The sequence below is a fragment of the Theropithecus gelada genome, chromosome 8 (genome assembly GCF_003255815.1).
Source record: "Theropithecus gelada isolate Dixy chromosome 8, Tgel_1.0, whole genome shotgun sequence".
Taxonomy (NCBI): domain Eukaryota; kingdom Metazoa; phylum Chordata; class Mammalia; order Primates; family Cercopithecidae; genus Theropithecus; species Theropithecus gelada.
The window spans coordinates 56,055,156-56,073,495 of NC_037676.1; the positions used below are offsets into that span (position 1 = coordinate 56,055,156).

The window sequence follows — 18,340 nt, forward strand, 5'->3', positions numbered from 1 at the left end:
AAAGGGAAATAACAAACTGGGAGAAAATATTTGCACTTTGTATCAGAGATATATGACTAATATATAAAGAACTCTTAAAAATAAAATGGGCAAAGACATGAGCAAATAATTCAGGGAAAAAAATGTAAAAGCAACCTTTAAGGTCAGCTGAAGATGTTCAACCTTGGACATCATTCTGACAGGCAAAAATGTAACAGCTTGACAATGCCCTCTGTTGAGAAGGTTACAGGGAACCAGGCACTCACACCCTGCTGATGAGAATGCAAAATGGAACATCTAGCAATATCTTAACAAAACTATATATGGAGTTCCCTCTTACCCAGCAATCCCATTTCTAAGAATTTACCATGAAATATACACCCAACACAAAAATATATTTGCACAAGGTTATTCTTTGCTTCATGATTTCTAATTCTAAAATTTGGAACCAATCACAATGTCCATCATTACATCAGAGGCTGAGTAAACTATGGTACATCTACTAATGGGGTACCACGTAGTGGTCAAAAACAGAACAGGGAGATGAGATCTCTATGAACTGACATGTAATGATTTCTGGCATATTCTGTTAAGTTTTAAACAAGCAAAAAATAAGAGACTATATCTAATAAGTGTTTTATAGAAATAAGGGGGGAAATAAGAAAACATACATGGGTCTGCTTGTCTATGTTCACAGAAAAAAATCAAAAACCAATGATATTGGGCTGAGCACAGTGGCTCACACCTGTAATCCCAGCACTTTGGGAGGCCGAGGCAGGCAGATCACTTAAGGTAAGGAGTTCAAGACCACCTTGGCCAACTTGGTGAAACCCCGCCTCTACTAAAAATAAAATACAAAAATTAGCCAGGCATGGTGCCGGATGCCTGTATCCCAGCTACTCGGGAGGCAGAGGCAGAATTGCTTGAACCCAGGAGGCAGAGGTTGAGGTGAGCCAGGGTTGCGCCACTGCGGTCCAGCCTAGGCAACAGGACGGAATTCCGTCTCAAAAAAAAAAAAAAAAACAATGATATTGCTGACCTACGAGAGGGAGGTGGGAATGGGCTAGGATTAGTGACATTTCTCTAAGTATATCTTTCTGTATAGTTTTGACTTTTGGAAACACGTTAATGTTTTACATACTCAAAAATAAAAAACAGGTTGGGCATGGTGGCTCACACCTGTAATCCCAGCACTTTGGGAGGCCGAGGTGGGCAGATTTACCTAAGGTCAGGAGTTTTGAGACCAGCCTGGCCAACATGGTGAAACCTCATCTCTACTAAAAATATAAAAATTATCCAGGCGTGGTGACAGGCACCTATAATCCCAGCTTCTCGGGAGGCTGAGACAGGAGAATCACTTGAACCTGGGGGGCAGAGGTTGCAGCAAGCCGAGATCACACCACTACACTCCAGCCTGGGTAACAGAGCAAGATCCTGTCTCAAAAAAATAAAAGTAATAAAAATAATAATAATGAAATGCACAAGGATGAGGAAAAAACTAAAATAGAATACAACAGAAATGACTCTTACAGTATTTCATGAAAAATACTCACTCTGAAACTTGAACATGGTATTCTGACTATATACCGAGTTTAAAAATAAAAAACTGCAAATACTGAACACTAGGTAAAAGGCTTGTTTTTCGTGTGTACGTGTTTTTTTCAACTCTTATTTTAGGTTCAGGGGTACATGTGCTGGTGTGTTGTATCGGTAAACTCATGTCAAGAGGGTATGTTGTACAGATTATTTCATAATCCAGGTACTAAGCCTAGTACCCAATAGTTATTTTTTTCTGATCCTCTCCCTCCTCCCACTCTCCACCCTTGAGTAGACCCCAGTGTCTGAAGTTCCCCTCTTTGTGTCCATGTGTTCTCATTGTTTAGCTCCCACTTATAATTGAGAATATGCGATATTTGGTTTTCAGTTCCTGTGTTAGTTTACTAGTTTAGCTGGACGATAAAGACCTCCATCCAGCTCCATCCATGTTCCTGCAAAGGACGTGCTCTCATTCTGTTTTATGGCTGTATAGTATTCCATGGAGTATATGTACGTTTTCTTTATCCAATCTGCCACTGATGGGCATTTAGATTGATTCCATGTCTTTGCTAATGTGAATGGCACTGCAACGAACAAACACAGGCATATGTCTTTACAGTAGGACGATTTCTCTTCCTTTGAGTATCCACCCAACAATGGGATTGCTGGGTCAAATGGTAGTTCTGTTTTTAGCTCTTTGAAGAATCACTACACTGCTTTTCCTCAATGATTGAGTTGTATGGGTCCACAACTCTGAAACTATTTTCTGGTATTTTAGGGTAGAACAAACAAGTAAACACACTGAGATTAAGGAACTCACAATCTCACTGTTACAGAAGAGGTACACATATGGAAAAGAGAGACAAAGAACCCTGTGGTGCTGCGCTGAAATGTAATGGGAGCTACCAGCATGTCATGGTGTTAATTTATAGATAAGAACATATGGACAGTACCTGAGGATATGAGCAACCAGAAAACAGAAACTGTATGCAACTGGAAAAGTTTTCAATGATAAGCAAAACTGTTCCCAAAAGGAACAAAAGCACCGAACCTCCAGGGCCCAGCACTGGCCTAGAACATATGAGCACTGAAATGTGTTGACTGATTGAATGAGAAGTTGTATCATCCGTAAGTACACAGAGAGTCCAGAAAGCCTCAGGTGATATAGCAAGCTTTGCTGGCATTCAACAAAAAACTCTGAGGTATCCAGGAAAAACATATATACTGATTACTTGGTATTCTGAAAAATAAAAATAGCCTGTGTGTGGGTATCTCTGTCTTTAGCTCTATTAGCAAATGACAACCCACATAAATAAGAAAAATATATTATTATACTCTAGAAGAAAACTAATGTTCTAAGTGAAATCTCACCAAAACTGTTGCTACTGTGAGGTACGCAAAAAAATGAAGTCACCAAATGTGTTAAGTAAAGAATATACCTACCTGCAGCATATCATCCACCATAGTTAGTATATACTGAACCGTCTGTTCTTTGCAGATATGAGTCATCAGATTTATAAATGTTTTAGCACACTAAAAAAAATGAAATTAAGGTTATTGTTTTTATTTGCAAATACAACATTTCAATGGAACTTCAGTAAAACATTGTTTCTCTTCCATAAATTAGAATACAAATACTATTAACTAACAAATTTTACTTACAGAAAACATATACCTCTTATAAATATTGTGATGAAGTATGGGAAGACCTTACTAGACTTGCGTCAGCTTGTGAATATTTCTAGTGATAAGTTTCAGAGTGTTTACTATATTTAAATAGATACACTGAGCCACTAATAACTCTTGATTACCGATGACAGCATAAAGTTATATAGGCAATCAAAAATTACAACTGGTTTTGAGTATTTTATTTGTTGTACTTAAAGGGAACAGAGCAACAAGAGTACGGGAGATTGGAATCAGAAGGCCCTGACTAGTCTCCATTCTACAGCGTATCAACTACATGACAACCTCTCCTTAATTCAATAAAAACTGGAGCCAACAATATATTACCTACCAACTTCCCCAGGATTGTTGTAAGAATCAGACCAATTTGTATATGGACTCCTTTAGCCAGTGAGGCCTCCCTGATAGGCAGCAGAATTGGACCTTATTATGGGGCCAGGCTCTAAACTCAGCATATAAATCAAATAGGGTACATATCAAAACACTCTATAAAATCCCTTAAATCACTCCCCAAAAAAACATAGTTTTAAGTACGCAACATCATTCAGTAATAGGTTTGGAGTCATACATTGAAAAACTTCCCTACCCTAAGGATGTATAAATTAAAGTGTATTTCACTTGGTATTCATTCATTCATTCATTCATTCAATAAATCCCCAATGTAACAAACAGTATGTGATAAAAATCATGCTATAAAAAAATAGAGACCTTATCACAATCATACTCATCCTACAACTTACGCCTATCTATGAAACATGCCCTCCATGAATAGACAGCCCACTCACCATACTGAATATAAAAAGTTAACAGTAACAAATAATTGGGTTTTTTAATCAAAACATTAAAGTGGAAACACTTTAACCTCTTTAAGCAAAAATAAAACAAAAAGATGTAAGTTGCCCAAGGTATTACTGTCAGAACTCTTTTCAGATATACTGCCATTTTGTTAGGATAAAAAGCTTCCTGGCAACTGCCGTATAAAAGGCCCATCACACCAGACACTGCTATTAAGAAAGAACTGTTTTTGTACACTTACTAAGAAACAAGTTTAAAAAAAAAAGAGGGAAAAAAAAAAAAAAAAGAAAGGGCTGTTTTAACTCCTAACTCCTTAAGGGAAAAGTCTTGTGTTATGAACATACATCCCCAGTCTCACCAGGCACATGGCAGGGACTCAGTGTGCATGTGCTCAACAAACAGTGAATGAGCTGCATGTTCCATTACACATGCAGTTGCGGTGGGGAAGCTTTTTCAAAGGATGACACCAAGAGCAGACATCACAAAGGAAAGGAAGAACTAGATTTCATTGTACAATGTAAACTTCAATATGGCAAAGAGCCCCATAAACCAAGTTAAAAATTCAACAAACAAGCTGAGGAAATATGGCATGCACAAAGCTGGTACACTTAAAACACAAAGGAATCTGACAAATCACTAAGATTCATAAACACTTCCATAGAAAAGTAAATAAAAAACATAGAGCCATGTGTCGCTTAACAATGGGGAAAGTTCTGAGAAATTCATCATTAGGCAATTTCCTTGTTGTGTGAACATCCTAGAGTGTACTTACACAAACCCAGATGGTAGTGTCTACTACACACCTAGGCTATGTGGTAGAACCCATGGCTCCACACCTGTACGGTATGTAACTATCCTGAATACTATAGGCAACTGTAACATAATGGTAAGTATTCTTGTGTCTAAACATAGTTAAACATAGAAAACGTGCAGTAAAAACATGGTAGTATAATCTTACAAGACCACTGTTGCATACACAGTCCGACACTTACCAAAACATCCAAAACATCGTTATGTGGTCAGTGCATGACAGTATAGAAGCAATTGATATGGATACAAAAGGTGCCAAAAACCATCTGAAAATGTGTAACACTATTACGTTAAGACACTACCTTTTACCTATCGAAATGACCAAAAAATGAATGGCTAGACCCAGAGTGGGTGCTGGAGCAGGGGCACAGGCCCTCTCACATACTGCTGGCAGGATCTGCAAACTGGTACAATCTATCAAGAGGGCATTTTCATTATATCCAAACTCTCACATGCTCAAATAGTTTAATCAATAATTACACCCTTTTTTTTTTTTTTTTTTTTTTTTGTAGAGAAGAAGTTTTACCATGTTGGCCAGGCTGTTTTCGAACTCCTGACCTCAAGTGATCTGCCCGCTTCAGTCTCCCAAAGTGCTGGGATTACAGGTGTGAGCCACTGCACCCAGCCAGATAATTGCACTTCTCAAATTAATTAAAAAGAGATTACTAACTATTCATCTCAAAACAGAAAAAAAAAAGGAAGCCAAAATATGCAACAGTATAGAATTAGTTTAGATCACGATGGTTTATCCATTAAATGGAAAATTACACAATGGAACTTTCCATAAATGGGACATAATAATAAATTAATTATTTTAAATACCACAGAAATATCTTTACAGGCATGGTAGGAGAGGGAAGAATATACAATCAAATGAAAAGAATAAAGATATGTACATATCACCCCTTTTTGTAAAAAGTTCACATTTATAGAAATAAGTGTGTAAGTTATTTTACACACAGAAAAATATTTAGAGAGGTATACACTAAATGTCAACAAGCCACCTTGAACAGAGCAATATTAAGTAGAATAACTTTTTTCTTTTGCTTAATAGTATTTTATTTTTCTACAATAAACTTACCATGAAAGAAGGTAAAACATCAACATATGTAACTAAACATTTTAAACTACTGTATAAAAAAATACTCCACAACACTTCAAAGATACATAGTAAAAAAGGAACTATGTTTGCTATAAATGTGGCAAACAGCAATAGATTTTGATGTAAAAAGACTGTTTATCAAAAAGTAACAAAACCTTATAGATTAAAATAAAAAGAATGCCCACCCAAAAACATTTTCAAAGGACATAAAATACTTAATAAATCAATGGGAAAATAACGTAATCCCATGTCATCAAAGTGATATCCCTTTTAACTTAGCAAATTCAAAGATTTTCAATTATATTAGGTATTTCAAACATTACTAGTAAGAATACCAAGTGGAAAAAATTCCCTAAAAAAAGTTAAGCAACTTTTAAAACTTAATATACTCTGAAACAGTAATTTCCTTTCCAGTAATCTGCCTTCTACGTGTATATGCTAACAAAATATTCAGAAATACAGAAAAGGATGAACGTAAACATACTCAATATAACGTTTTTTTCCAAATTAACAAAAAAACTGGAAGTCACTTATAATCACTAAGATTTTTCTAAACTTTTGGATGACACGGAGAAGTATTCATTATATAATGTTTATTGATCACCTGGCTGCCTTCAGTTTGAAGCATCTCTTGCTTCTCTTCAGGGCTTCGTTTCATTTCAAACCTCTGAATAAACTCACAATCTTCAGCAGAAATCATCTGTCCCCTAGAAAGTAAGAATAAGATGTTTCGTTCAGTAAGAGATCAATATGTAAGCAAGTGATAGAGGAACTTTCAGTCTTTCTCTTCTCTCCTTGGCAGCAAACCACAAGGGCTGACGCAATGGCCCTGGCATCAGACAGACTTGGATTCAATGCTTAGTTTCACCACAAATAAGACAGTGTGAACTCTCTGGAACCTGAGTTAATTTATCCGCAAAATGCGAACAACAATCACATTGCCTCTAAGGGGCTGTATTGAGGATAAAATTATATTCACATAAGGTGGTTAGTAGCATGTGGCAAATAGTAGGCACTCAGTAAAACGTCACCTCTCAGCATTACCCAGTGTCTCACCCTTATTCCCCCTCTCAAGCCAAACAACTGACATGGCTATCTAATTTATCAAGTTCAAAGCCACTTTATATGAATTTCTATGGCCATTTTTCTCTAGTATATTCTTTCCCTCCAGATGGGAAAAAAAAAAAACAAACTGATTTTCCTCCTCTCTGGAAAATAACTCTCCATCCTGACCCCACACTCTCCTATTTTCCTCCATCTCTTCCAGGGGTCGCTTCATCACTGGCTCTTCACCCTTCAAGGCTCCTCCCCAGCACTCAATCACTGAAATCTTGCTTTTGATTTCCAAACTCCTTCCTGTGAGAGATTCAATCAAGAGTCCCATCTTCCCTCCCTCCCAATTATCTCCACTGTCTTCTACCTCCAGAGATAGTCTTACCATTTTCAAATTCAGCATCATCTTCCTGTCATCTTCCCTGTCATCCCCAGTGAAGATGATATCCTGCTGTCATCTTCCCCAGTGGTGATGATGCTGAATTTGAAAATGGTAAGACTATCTCTGGAGGTAGAAGAAACACAGCTCAACCTTCCCAACTTCTCCACTCCTCAGGGACTCAAACTACCATAGGCAAACCCCCATCCTAATCTCTAAATACAAACCCTTCCTTGTCTAAAAGCTGTGCCAGCAGAACAGCCTTGCTAGCCCCCGGGTAAGACTCTGGGCACTGCACGATTCATTCAAGTCAACTCCTTTAAGCCACCAGTGTGGTAGGAAAAGCACAGCATTTGAGTCAATATGGGGAAGAGCTCCAGTTCCAGGCGCGAAAGCTTAGCAAGTCACTATTCATCTGACCACTATTCACACCAGTAAAACAGCAACTATGAAACTATCTGCCCTAGTCCACTAGGTGGTTATGCAGATTAAATGAAAAAATATAAGAAAAAGCACTTGCTGTATATTAGAACATGGGTAAGAGCAAGTGTAAAGTTAAAAACTTTTGTAACATATTTTCCTGTTGAAACATCAATATAGTTTTTTTGGTTTTTTGTTTGTTTGTTTTTGAGATGGAGTCTCACTCTGTTGTCAGGCTGGAGTGCAGTGGCGCGATCTCAGCTCACTGCAACCTCCGCCTCCTGGGTTCAAGCCATTCTCCTGCCTCAGCCTCCCAAGTGGCTGGGACTACAGGCTTATGCCACCAAGCCCAGCTAATTTTTGTATTTTTAGCAGAAACGGGGTTTCACCATATTGGCCAGGCTGCTCTCGATCTCCTGATCTCGTGATCCACCCGCCTCAGCCTCCCAAAGTGCTGGGATTGCAGGTGTGAGCCACTGCACCCGACCCCAATATAGTTTTTAACTCAGTAGTTTAAAAAATTGTCCCTCCTCTCCTTAGCCCAAATATTTTGAGGGACTGGTACTCTATGAAACCCATTCGGAGAAACACTGAATGTAAAGCAGGTTCCCACTATGCACAGTTAGGCTGGGTGCAGTGGCTCATGCCTGTAATCCCAGCACTTTGAGAGGCCAAGATGGGGGGATCCCTTGAACACAGGAGTTTAAGACAAGCCTGAGCAAAACAGTGAGATCCTCATCTCTACAAAAAATAAAGTAACAAAATAAGTTGGGTGTGGTGGCACACTCCTGTAGTACCAGCTACTTGGGAGGCTGAGGCAGGAGGATCACTTGAGCCCAGAAGGCAGAAGTTGCAGTGAGCTGAAATTACATCACTGCACTCCAGTTTGGGTGACACAGTGAGACCCTGTCTCCAAAAAAAAAAAAAAAAAAAAGCATAGTTACAGAAGGATGGCCCACTTCCAGAGCTGCCTTGGGTCAGGCTCCCAGAGCTAAGCCCTGAGATGAAGATTCACGTACAAGTGACTTATGAAAGAAGAGCCCCCAGGAGAGGCCAGGGAAAGCATGGAGGGCACAGGACACTGAAGCAAAAAAAACTCAGCAGGATTCAAGCAAAGAACCCAGGATAGCTTTCCCTGAGCCCACAGGAGAGCCTGGTAAGGTGAGGCACTCAGAACTGTTCCCTCCCCAAGAGAAGGGACCTGAACTTGCGTATGTCCTGCTACTTCTACCCTTAATCCCACCCTCTTCCAAAGAAGACCTTGATTATTACACATTCAAAAATCTATCAGTGTCCCTTCTGGGTTTTGTACACACCACTGCTATATGCCAAATTGTTTTGTATAGTTCAAATTTGCTTCCGGACTTTATACTTCACTGTTCTGTCCTCTTATATCAATTTCACAGTTTTAAGCACTGTAACTTTGTTTTCACACATGCTTATATTTTAACATTTTTAAACTATTCTCAAGCATTTATTTTTTTCAACAATTTCTTAATTACCAACCCAAAGGAGAATTTTGTCTTTCTAGATCTCTCTGAGGCAGGTGATACTATGACTATGTCTTGACACTCTCTTCCTTAGCTTCCAGATTCTTCACATCCCACTGAAGTCACTCATCTTCACTGCCCCCTGCGCCTCAGCTACTATGAAACGCTCTCTTCATTTCTCACTCCACCTCCTGCACTGAACTCTGGCATGATCTCCCCCAGTCCCCACTCATCTCCTCCCACAGATGGCAGAGGCACTCCAGACCCTACAGGCACAGAACTGAGATTGTTAATCCCAACGGCTAGAAGTTGGAAGCAAAAACAGACATTTTGCCCACTTTCCATTCTGGCTAAGCACTTCACATACCAGTCAGGAAAAAAAGCACTCTGCACCCTGGGGTAGACTAAGATAACAAGGTCATCCAGTCTAGATCTGGCCCCAAAATAAATGAAATGTTGAGCATACCCATAACCCTGAACTCCCTAGACGAAAGCAATCTTACCCCTAAATTTTGCTATGCTGATATGTAAAGAGATGTCACAACCTCTGTGAAGAGAATCATGTCAAAAGGTGGTTTTTCTACCATGAAGAAGGTACACCATGAAGGCTACACTTGGTAACCTTATAATTTTGCAGCTTTCTTTTCCATTTAAATAACTGTTTCTTATTTGTCAAGCCACTCGCTAACCTTTTTCTTTCCTTGTTTAAGTTATTTTCTCTCTGGGTCTTCCTTTGACATTTCTATAATCCAGCAGGTTCGGGGCTCTGGTGTCTTCTATAATGACCCACAGCTAATCAGGCACCAGATCTAATAATCTTCCCCTTAAAACTACTCTCCTCTCTACTTCCCTGCCTCTGAAGTAGCTCAGCACTAGGACAACCTTCCACCAGTGGATTTCCCTGCTTCCAATCCAACCTTCTTCAAAACCATCTTCTTACCTACTACCAGGGGGCCTTCTCAAGTATATATGGGGTCATATTATTCCCTTTGGACTGTGAGTTCTACCTAGCACTTAGGCAGAGGCATTCAGTAAAAATATTTAAAATCAATTGACTAATTAAAACCTATATAATCATGCACGTGTTACTTAACCTAACTGAACAGTTATCTACTTATCTTTAAAAGAGAATAGCATAGAAGCCAGCATGGTGGCTCACGCCTGTAATCCCAGCACTTTGGGAGACCGAGCTGGATGGATCACCTGAGGTCAGGAGTTCGAGACCAGCCTGGCCAACATAGTGAAACTCTGTCTCTACTAAAAATACAAAAATTAGCCGGGTGTGGTGGCAGATGCCTGTAATCCCAGCTACTCAGGAGGCTGAGGCAGGAGAATCACTTGAACCCGAGAGGCAGAGGTTGCAGTTAGCCGAGAACGCGTCATCATACTCCAGCCTGGGCGACAAGAGTGAAACTCCGTTTCAAAAAAAAAAGAGAGAATAGGATAGAAAAACCTATGTCACTGTATTTCTATGAAAATGTTAAATAGGATGTTAGTGACCAAGCATGTTACATCCTTTTCCAAATACTCATCTCCACCAATTCCTGATAAGCACAATACTCCATTCATAATTTAGTCAACTAATATTAACTGGCAGCCTGCTACGTGCCAGGCACCTTTAAGAACAGTTGACACAGCAATAAATTAGAGACCCCTCTTTTGAGCCTGCACTCCAGTGAGGAAAACAGAAAATACGCAAATACAAAAACAAATAATCTTGAAAACACACACACACATTATAATGCTGAGGCTGTAAATGCTACGAAAAAAAAAAACAGTCCAGATAGAGGGTTTGTGAGATCGCCTATGCAGTCACACGAATGAAGTGAGTGAAGAGACCAAAGAATCTAAGGGTGGAACTTCTGGAGAGACAGACACACAGGTCCAAGGAGCTGAAGTTTGCTATGTGAGAAAGATCAAGAAGGCGGGAGCTAGAGAGCTGTGAGTGAGGCGGCATGATCAGACCTGTATTTTTTTGAAATCACTCTTGCAGTTCTATGAAGAATTGCTCCTACTGAGGCAGCAAGGATAGCAGAGAGAGAGAGCAGGCAACAGGCAATAACAACAGAGCACATGCGAGGGGAACACAACAGGCACGAGGCAGGAGCTGCAGACAAAGGGGGTACACTCAGATTCGAGGAATCTTTTGGACACAGAGCTGGAAGAATGTGTTGATGGGTTGAACATGGACTGTGAGCAAAAGGGAAGAAACAAGGATGGCCCCAAGGTTTCTGGCCTCCAAAGCTGGTAAATAAAGAAGCCTGGAGAGAGCCACACTGAACCACCTGAAACTCCTAAGCACTGCATGTCTTCCCAGGCCTCAGCTCCCTGCCTGGACCTCCCTTCCTGGATAACTCCAGCTGTTTTTCGGCCTGGACAACTCCTGTTACTGTCTTTTTTTTTTTTTTTTTTTTTTTTTTGAGTCAGACTCTTGCTCTGTTGCCCACACTGGAGTGCAGTGGTGTGACCTTGGCTCACTGCAACCTCCGCCTCCTGGGTTCAAGCGATTCTCCTGCCTCAGCCTCCCAAGCAGCTGGGGTTACAGGCACCTGCCACCACACCTGGCTAATTTTTTTGTATTTTTAGTAGAGACGAGGTTTCACTATGTTGGTCAGGCTGGTCTCAAACTCCTGACCTCAGATGATCCACCCACCTTGGCCCCTCAAAGGGCTGGGATTACAGGTGTCAGCCACTGTGCCTGGCCTCCTGTGAGTGTCTTTATGCCTGAGTGTCTGAGAAAACTCCCCTAATACTCCCAGAATTTATTAGCTCCCACTTTTTGCTGTGTATTTCCTTTTGTTGTAAATATATATACTTTATGTATTTCTCTATCTTAACATTTAGCACAATTTGTTATTTAATGTGGTAAAAGTCTGTTTCCTTATGAGATTTAAACTCATGAGCAAGGATGGTATTTTATAATTCTTGTATCCTCAAGGTATAGTTTTACCAGATTCCAGTTTGACTAGAACACAGCCATACACATTCATTTATGTACCATCTATTTATTAAGAAAAAGTTTAATCAAATATAAATGCATGTTTCAAATATTGTATTTTCATAATAATATGTTAATTTGTGAAGGGCAAAAGTATATTGGGCTCTCGACACTGGGGGATGCTTCCACAGGTCTTATTATTTCAGTATAGACTGTGATAGAAGATTCACTGATTCTCCCTGTGTTGGTTCCAGCCCCCAACAATCTGTAAGCTCTTTTACGAGAGACACATTTCACACCCACTAGTGCTCACACGTCAACAGGCTCAACAGGCCCACAGTTAACATTTGGCGAACACTTGCCCACAGACCTACAAGGTGGAGGGGTTTTACAAAAGAAATTTGTGAGATGGGCAACAGAACAAAAGACAGATACATAGGAAAAACGGAAAATACAACATAAGTCATAGACCATGGGTAATGAAGAACAGAAATAAACCAATTTTAAAAACTCCATGTAACTAAAAACATTCCAAACACCAATGTTGGGGGAGCTCTGGCCAGTCCACCAGTGATTTATGATCAACAATATTATTCTATGTAGGCTATAAGCAGACCCAGACTTTATAAACATAAAACTCCCTGTCCTCTAGTCTAAATGCACTCTGGACTAAATAAATTAAGAAACAGAGCTCAGAATCCTAATTTCACAGGGAATTTAAACAATTACACAGACGGTGATGAACAGAGAAAACATCAGTAAGTCTCCTCTCCTCCTGTCCTTCAGTCAGCAGCCCCACAATAACCCAGTTCCTTAAAGTAGGAATCTAGAAGTCATCCAAGACTTCTCTTTCACCCCCACACATCAAATCAATCACTAAGACTCTCAAATCTATCCAGTTCTGTCTATTCCAATACCTTAATTACTCTAGGCTTATCACCTACAAACTCAACTCACCCTTTATGCTGCTGGTAGAACAATTCAATCAAGAGGCAGATATGGTCTTCTAACTCCCAGCTACAAGATTCATTGGTTTCCAACACCTACAGCTCCTTGGAAAATGGTGAATTATCTCAAAAAGAGGGCTCTGGGACACACACTCCTACCTGCATTCTATCATTTTCATCTGTTTTACATGCTGACTTCACATCAATCATGGGTTTCACAGCTTAAAAATCAGCTTGAAAAGCACTGACTGACAGGATCAAGTCCAAACTCCTTCCAACCACACACCCACACACAGCACCTTCATGATCGGCCGCTGGCTGCCTCTCTAGCCTCAGCTCTCTGCATTGCTTGCCTCCAAAACATGTATGACTCCCACCCAGTGTGCTGTTTTTGCTTCCCTGCCTTTGCTCACAGTATCTGTTCTATTCCCAAGGCTGCTCCTACTTGCCACATGGCTAAACACCCGTCATCCTCAAACACTCAGTTCAGGGACCAGCCCCTTCAGGAAAATTTCCAGGGGGTAGAATTAGTTGTCTTTTTTATGTGCACTTGCCAGTCCCTGTGCATCTTTCTATTACCACAGTTAACACTGAATTAGGGCCGGGCGTGGTGGCTCACACCTGTAATCCCAGGTGTGATTTGGGAGACGAAGGTGGGGCAGATCACGAGGTCAGGAGTTTGAGACCAGCCTGACCAACATGGTGAAACCCCGTCTCTACTAAAAATACAAAAAAATTAGGCAGGCGAGGTGTCTGGTGCCTGTAATCCCAGGTACTCAGGAGACTGAGGAAGGAGAATCACTTGAATCCGGGAGGCAGAGGATGCAGTGAGCCAAGACCACCCCACTGCACTCCAGCCTGGGCAACAGAGCGAGACTCCATCTCAAAAACAAAAAAAAAATACTGAATTAAAATGATCCATTAATATATCTGACTTCCCTACTAGAGCTTTAGTTCCTCTAGGGATAGTACTCTATCTAGAACTTTTGTAGCCTCAAAGCCTGGAAAAATGCCTCAAACTTGGAAGGTAATCAATAAATGTTTGATAAGTGATTAAATTAACAGAAATTAAAGGATCATTTTTGTACATTATATATCCCTCCTACAACAATACAAACTATTAATACTAATATAAAATTAACACTAATATAAAACTACAGATTCCTCAATCTGTTTTTCAAAATGCATATGCAAATCTGAACTGAATTCCTTGGTAACTCAGTTATAAATATACCAAAATAAATATGAAGTCAATAAAATATGGTCAAGAATACATGAATGCTCACTTTACAGATAAATACAAACTACTGAAACACCAGCACATTAAATATTAACACACGAAAGAAAGAAGGGGGAACTAAAATTGTATTCAACATACTAATGCTTGTATTCTACTGTGCTAATACTTTAAATACATTATTTCAGCAACAAGCCTGTGGGGTATGTCTCCCCATTTCACATTTTACTTTACTGAGCCTCAGAGAAGTGATTTGCTTAAGATCACCAAACTAATATCAAGAACCAAAACTCAAACCTAGGCCTCTCAACTCAAATATGTATGCTTCTTACTAGTTGTATGCATCACTCTAAAAAGGCCACCTGCCCCCATGCTGATTGCCAGGGCATGTAAGACCAGTCTAACAGGTTTTGCCCCTTATCCCTTTCCTCCCCCCATAGCCCAAGGACATTCCTCCTATGTTTCCCACTCATTCAAAAAGTACTTCCCCAGGCAGTCAGGGAAGGTCAAAAGCACTATGAGCAGCTCTGCTTCCCCACAAGGGCGCCAGGCTGTTTCCACCCCACTACACTTAACTCCCCAAGACAGCTAATTATTCTGAGGAGGAAGTGTTTCTTCCATATTTATCAGTATTTTCCCAGCATTTCTCTCATAGAAGCATGACCATGAAAAAGTCTGATACAAAAGCATATGACTGTCCATGATTCACAGTAAATTGGTACTTACTGAAGATAGGATTGCCAGTTCACTTTGTTTGCACGAACTTCTGCAGCCTTGGCAGCAATAATGTTGGTTGGGACAGCAGCATCCACAGCACCTCTGATATCCATTTTGGTCATCTAAACTTCGTAATCTTGAATGTCTTTCAACAAATCTTCAATTTAAATGCAAAGTAAAATCAGAATACTAGGTGTTTCTTTTTCTTACAACTATTATTATTGTGACTATGAATATCATGATCACTTTAATCTCCCCAGGCATTCAACTCAAAATATTAAATGTCCTAAGTCTGAAAGTATCATTATATTTCAAATCTTGTCCACTGCTCCATAAAAGAGTTCTTTAGGCTTTTGCTTTTCTAGAAAAAATTTTTTCATTATTGGCACTAACACTGCAGTAAGATATTTAAAGTAATCACTTAATATACTGAAATCAGAAATCATGATTAAATAGAATAGGTATAAATATGGGAAAAGCTGTATATTTATACAATTGTGGTTAACTTTTCTCATAGAGAAACAATAAAAATATGAATAGTACAGATAAGGCTAGCTACCTTATAAACATTTACTAAGCATCATTTTGAAGTGGCACATTAAAAATTCTGAATTCTTTCGAAAATTACTCAAATTAAAATACACAAAGTAAGAACGTAACTTCTTAGAAGACAGTGTTTTCCTTTTCAAATAAAATTCATAGTAGTTACAAAATCAAAATTCAGAGAGAAATTTTTAGAACAAATACCTATTACAATTTAGGTAAGCCAACAATGGAGGTCTGGCCGGACGCAAGAACCTAGAGTAATGTAATTCTCACTCCTGAACTTCCAGATACAAACGACTGATTTTAACACAACGCAAAATATAGGTTGCCACTTGCAAAATATAAATTCATGGCCATGGCCACAAAGAAGTTAAAATCCAAAATTCTATTCCGGGTTCCCAATGATCTTAATCAATTTGGAACTTAATCTCTGTATCTGAAGATTTGCTGCATAAACAATCCTGGGCAGTGCGGAACCACAGGACCCAGGAAAAAACAGGCTTCAACCGGGTCAGGCTGGAACTCTGCAGCCAAGGAGGCTCAGGCCCAGCAGCCCGTCCTGGGGTAGCTCAAGGTGTCTCTGGACAATTACCTAAGTCCCTGAACTACTTGCACCCCCAGCGAGCCAGGGCCGTGGCCCAGTCCTGGAAAAGGTATAATTTTTACCCCTCCCCCTCCACTCTCCGGTCCGCCGCTCACGTTTCTTCCCATTGCAAGAAAGGCTCCAGAATTTCGTTTAATAAACCTGGTTGAGGCCTGGAAGAAAAGCAATCTGGCAACCGGGGGCCGAAGGAGAGGACCAAGCGGCGAGAAACCAGCACGCACCAGGCAAGCTGGAGAAACTGCAAGAGTCGCCTGATCTGGTCTGGAGCCTGAGACCAAACAACCGAGGAAGGCCTTACCTCGCGAATTCTCGGGACCCCACAATGCACCCAAAGCTGGCACGAAGGGTAGTCAGGGGCGCCGGAGCCACAGCCGGGCTGAGGCGCCGAGTCAGAGCCAAGTCGGCGTCTCCTGTCAGGTCCGAAGGTCTGAGCAGCGGCGGGAGACTCCAGGAGCGAAAGTGAAGCGGTTCCCGCACCAAGGAGACGTTGAGGACCGCACAGGTAGAAGGAAGCCGGCGCGGCCGCAGTAGAATGACAGAGGCACCGCTCACGTGATCGGAGGCACGTGACTGCTGCGGAAGGCGGAAGCTGGGAGAGTCCAAAGCAGCCGGAGGAGGGGCGGGCGCTGCGGCGGGGCTTTTTAGGTGCGGGCAACTGGAGCGCAGGAGTCCATGACTTGGGTCCGGGAGCGACGCAAGGCTCGGGCCCCAGCCAGCCAGGGCAGGTGGGAGGCGGCGAGCGTGGCGGGCACGCTAAGACCCACCGACCCCAGACCCAGCGCCTCGCCTAGCGGAGGCCGAGGACTTCCGTCCGGAAGCAGCTAGCAGAGGCCAGAACTCTCTTATTTTAACTGTCATTCTTTTGAAAAGTTTGATTTCGCACTTTCGAATTAATTTCCATTTGGATTTAACAGCTCCATGAAGCAGGCGTTCTTTTTCTGATTTTAAAATAAAAAACTGGGGCTGAGAAGTGGGTCAGAAAAGCTCACTTAACCTAGGGTTGCACATTAGCAAATAATAAATTCCATTGCAGTATTTACTTTTATACTAAAAAGTTATTCGTTGTATATCTAAAATTCACATTTACAGGACGTCCGGTATTTTATCCAGCAGTCCCATCTGGAGCCCAAATTTTCCCCTAGTCCAGGCCTCACCAACTACCTTTGCTTTAAGGTAAGAATGTACTGCCCTGGAGGTGAGGTGTATATGATAGCATGTTTTCCTTAAAAAACATTGAAAGGGGCTGGGTGCGGTGGCTCATGCCTGTGATCCCAGCACTTTGGGAGGCTGAAGCGAGACCAGCTGACCAACATGGTAAAACCCCATATCTACTAAAAATACAAAAAATTAGCCGGGTGTGGTGGCGCATGCCTGTAATCTCAGCTACCTGGGAGGCTGAAGTAGCAGAATCTCTTGAACCCGGGAGGCAGAGGTTGCAGTGGGCCGAGATCGCGCCATTGCACTCCAACCTGGGCAGAAAAAGCAAAACTCCGTCTCAAAAAAAAAAAAAAAAAAAAAAAAAATTCATTGAAAGGGATTTATAACCAACACATTTTTACTAGTAAAATTAAAGTCAGACTAATCAAAGTCATGCATTGATTATGAATAAAGATATATAATAACTGTCAAAGATTGTACTAGGTCAGTCATTCCGTCTTAGCCAGAAGTGAAAGTCTGAGTGTTGTTTTGAAAGCAAATCTGAGGGGGAAAACTTTCATAAAAGAGAAAAAGAAACCGATCGTGTACTAATGAATTCCCAAAAGCTGAAACAGCATGTTTTCTGTGTAACTGAGCAAAGCTGGCAATGAGGCCTGATCTTCGCATTTCCTTTCTGTATCACCTCAGCCACAGACAGGCGTGATGCAGCAAGTCTCGTCAAATTTCAGGAGGCTTTCCTCTTTTCTAGGAGGCACAAAGATACGGAACAAAATCAGGAAAGTGCAGCGAGCAGAGGGGACTGCTTCACAGGTCACCTGGGCCGGCACTCTCCGAGCATCACAGCATTACCAGACAATTTGCCTGGAATAGGGAGAAGAGAAGAGGCGGGTACTCCAGGCATTATCTCTCTTAACATTATTTCCGTAACACTTCTACTGGAGAT

General features: G+C 40.9%; 1 protein-coding gene across 4 annotated transcripts in view; it reads right to left on the reverse strand.

Moving 5' to 3' along the window:
- ATP6V1H (ATPase H+ transporting V1 subunit H) overlaps positions 1-17,060 on the reverse strand; it is a 119,697-nt gene extending 102,637 nt beyond the window's left edge. Inside the window, exons 1-4 of one of the 4 annotated variants that reach the window (XM_025393210.1) lie at positions 16,538-17,060; positions 15,099-15,246; positions 6,513-6,615; positions 2,959-3,048 (exon numbers count right to left, since the gene is read on the reverse strand). In XM_025393210.1, the coding sequence (XP_025248995.1) occupies positions 2,959-3,048; positions 6,513-6,615; positions 15,099-15,211 (306 nt within the window). In that variant the 5' untranslated portion in view covers positions 15,212-15,246; positions 16,538-17,060. Of the gene's footprint in view, positions 1-2,958; positions 3,049-6,512; positions 6,616-13,145; positions 13,483-15,098; positions 15,247-16,380 lie in introns of those variants that run through there. The other 3 variants (XM_025393211.1, XM_025393212.1, XM_025393213.1) reach the window with 3 other exon arrangements.
- Between the last annotated feature and the right edge of the window lie 1,280 nt (positions 17,061-18,340).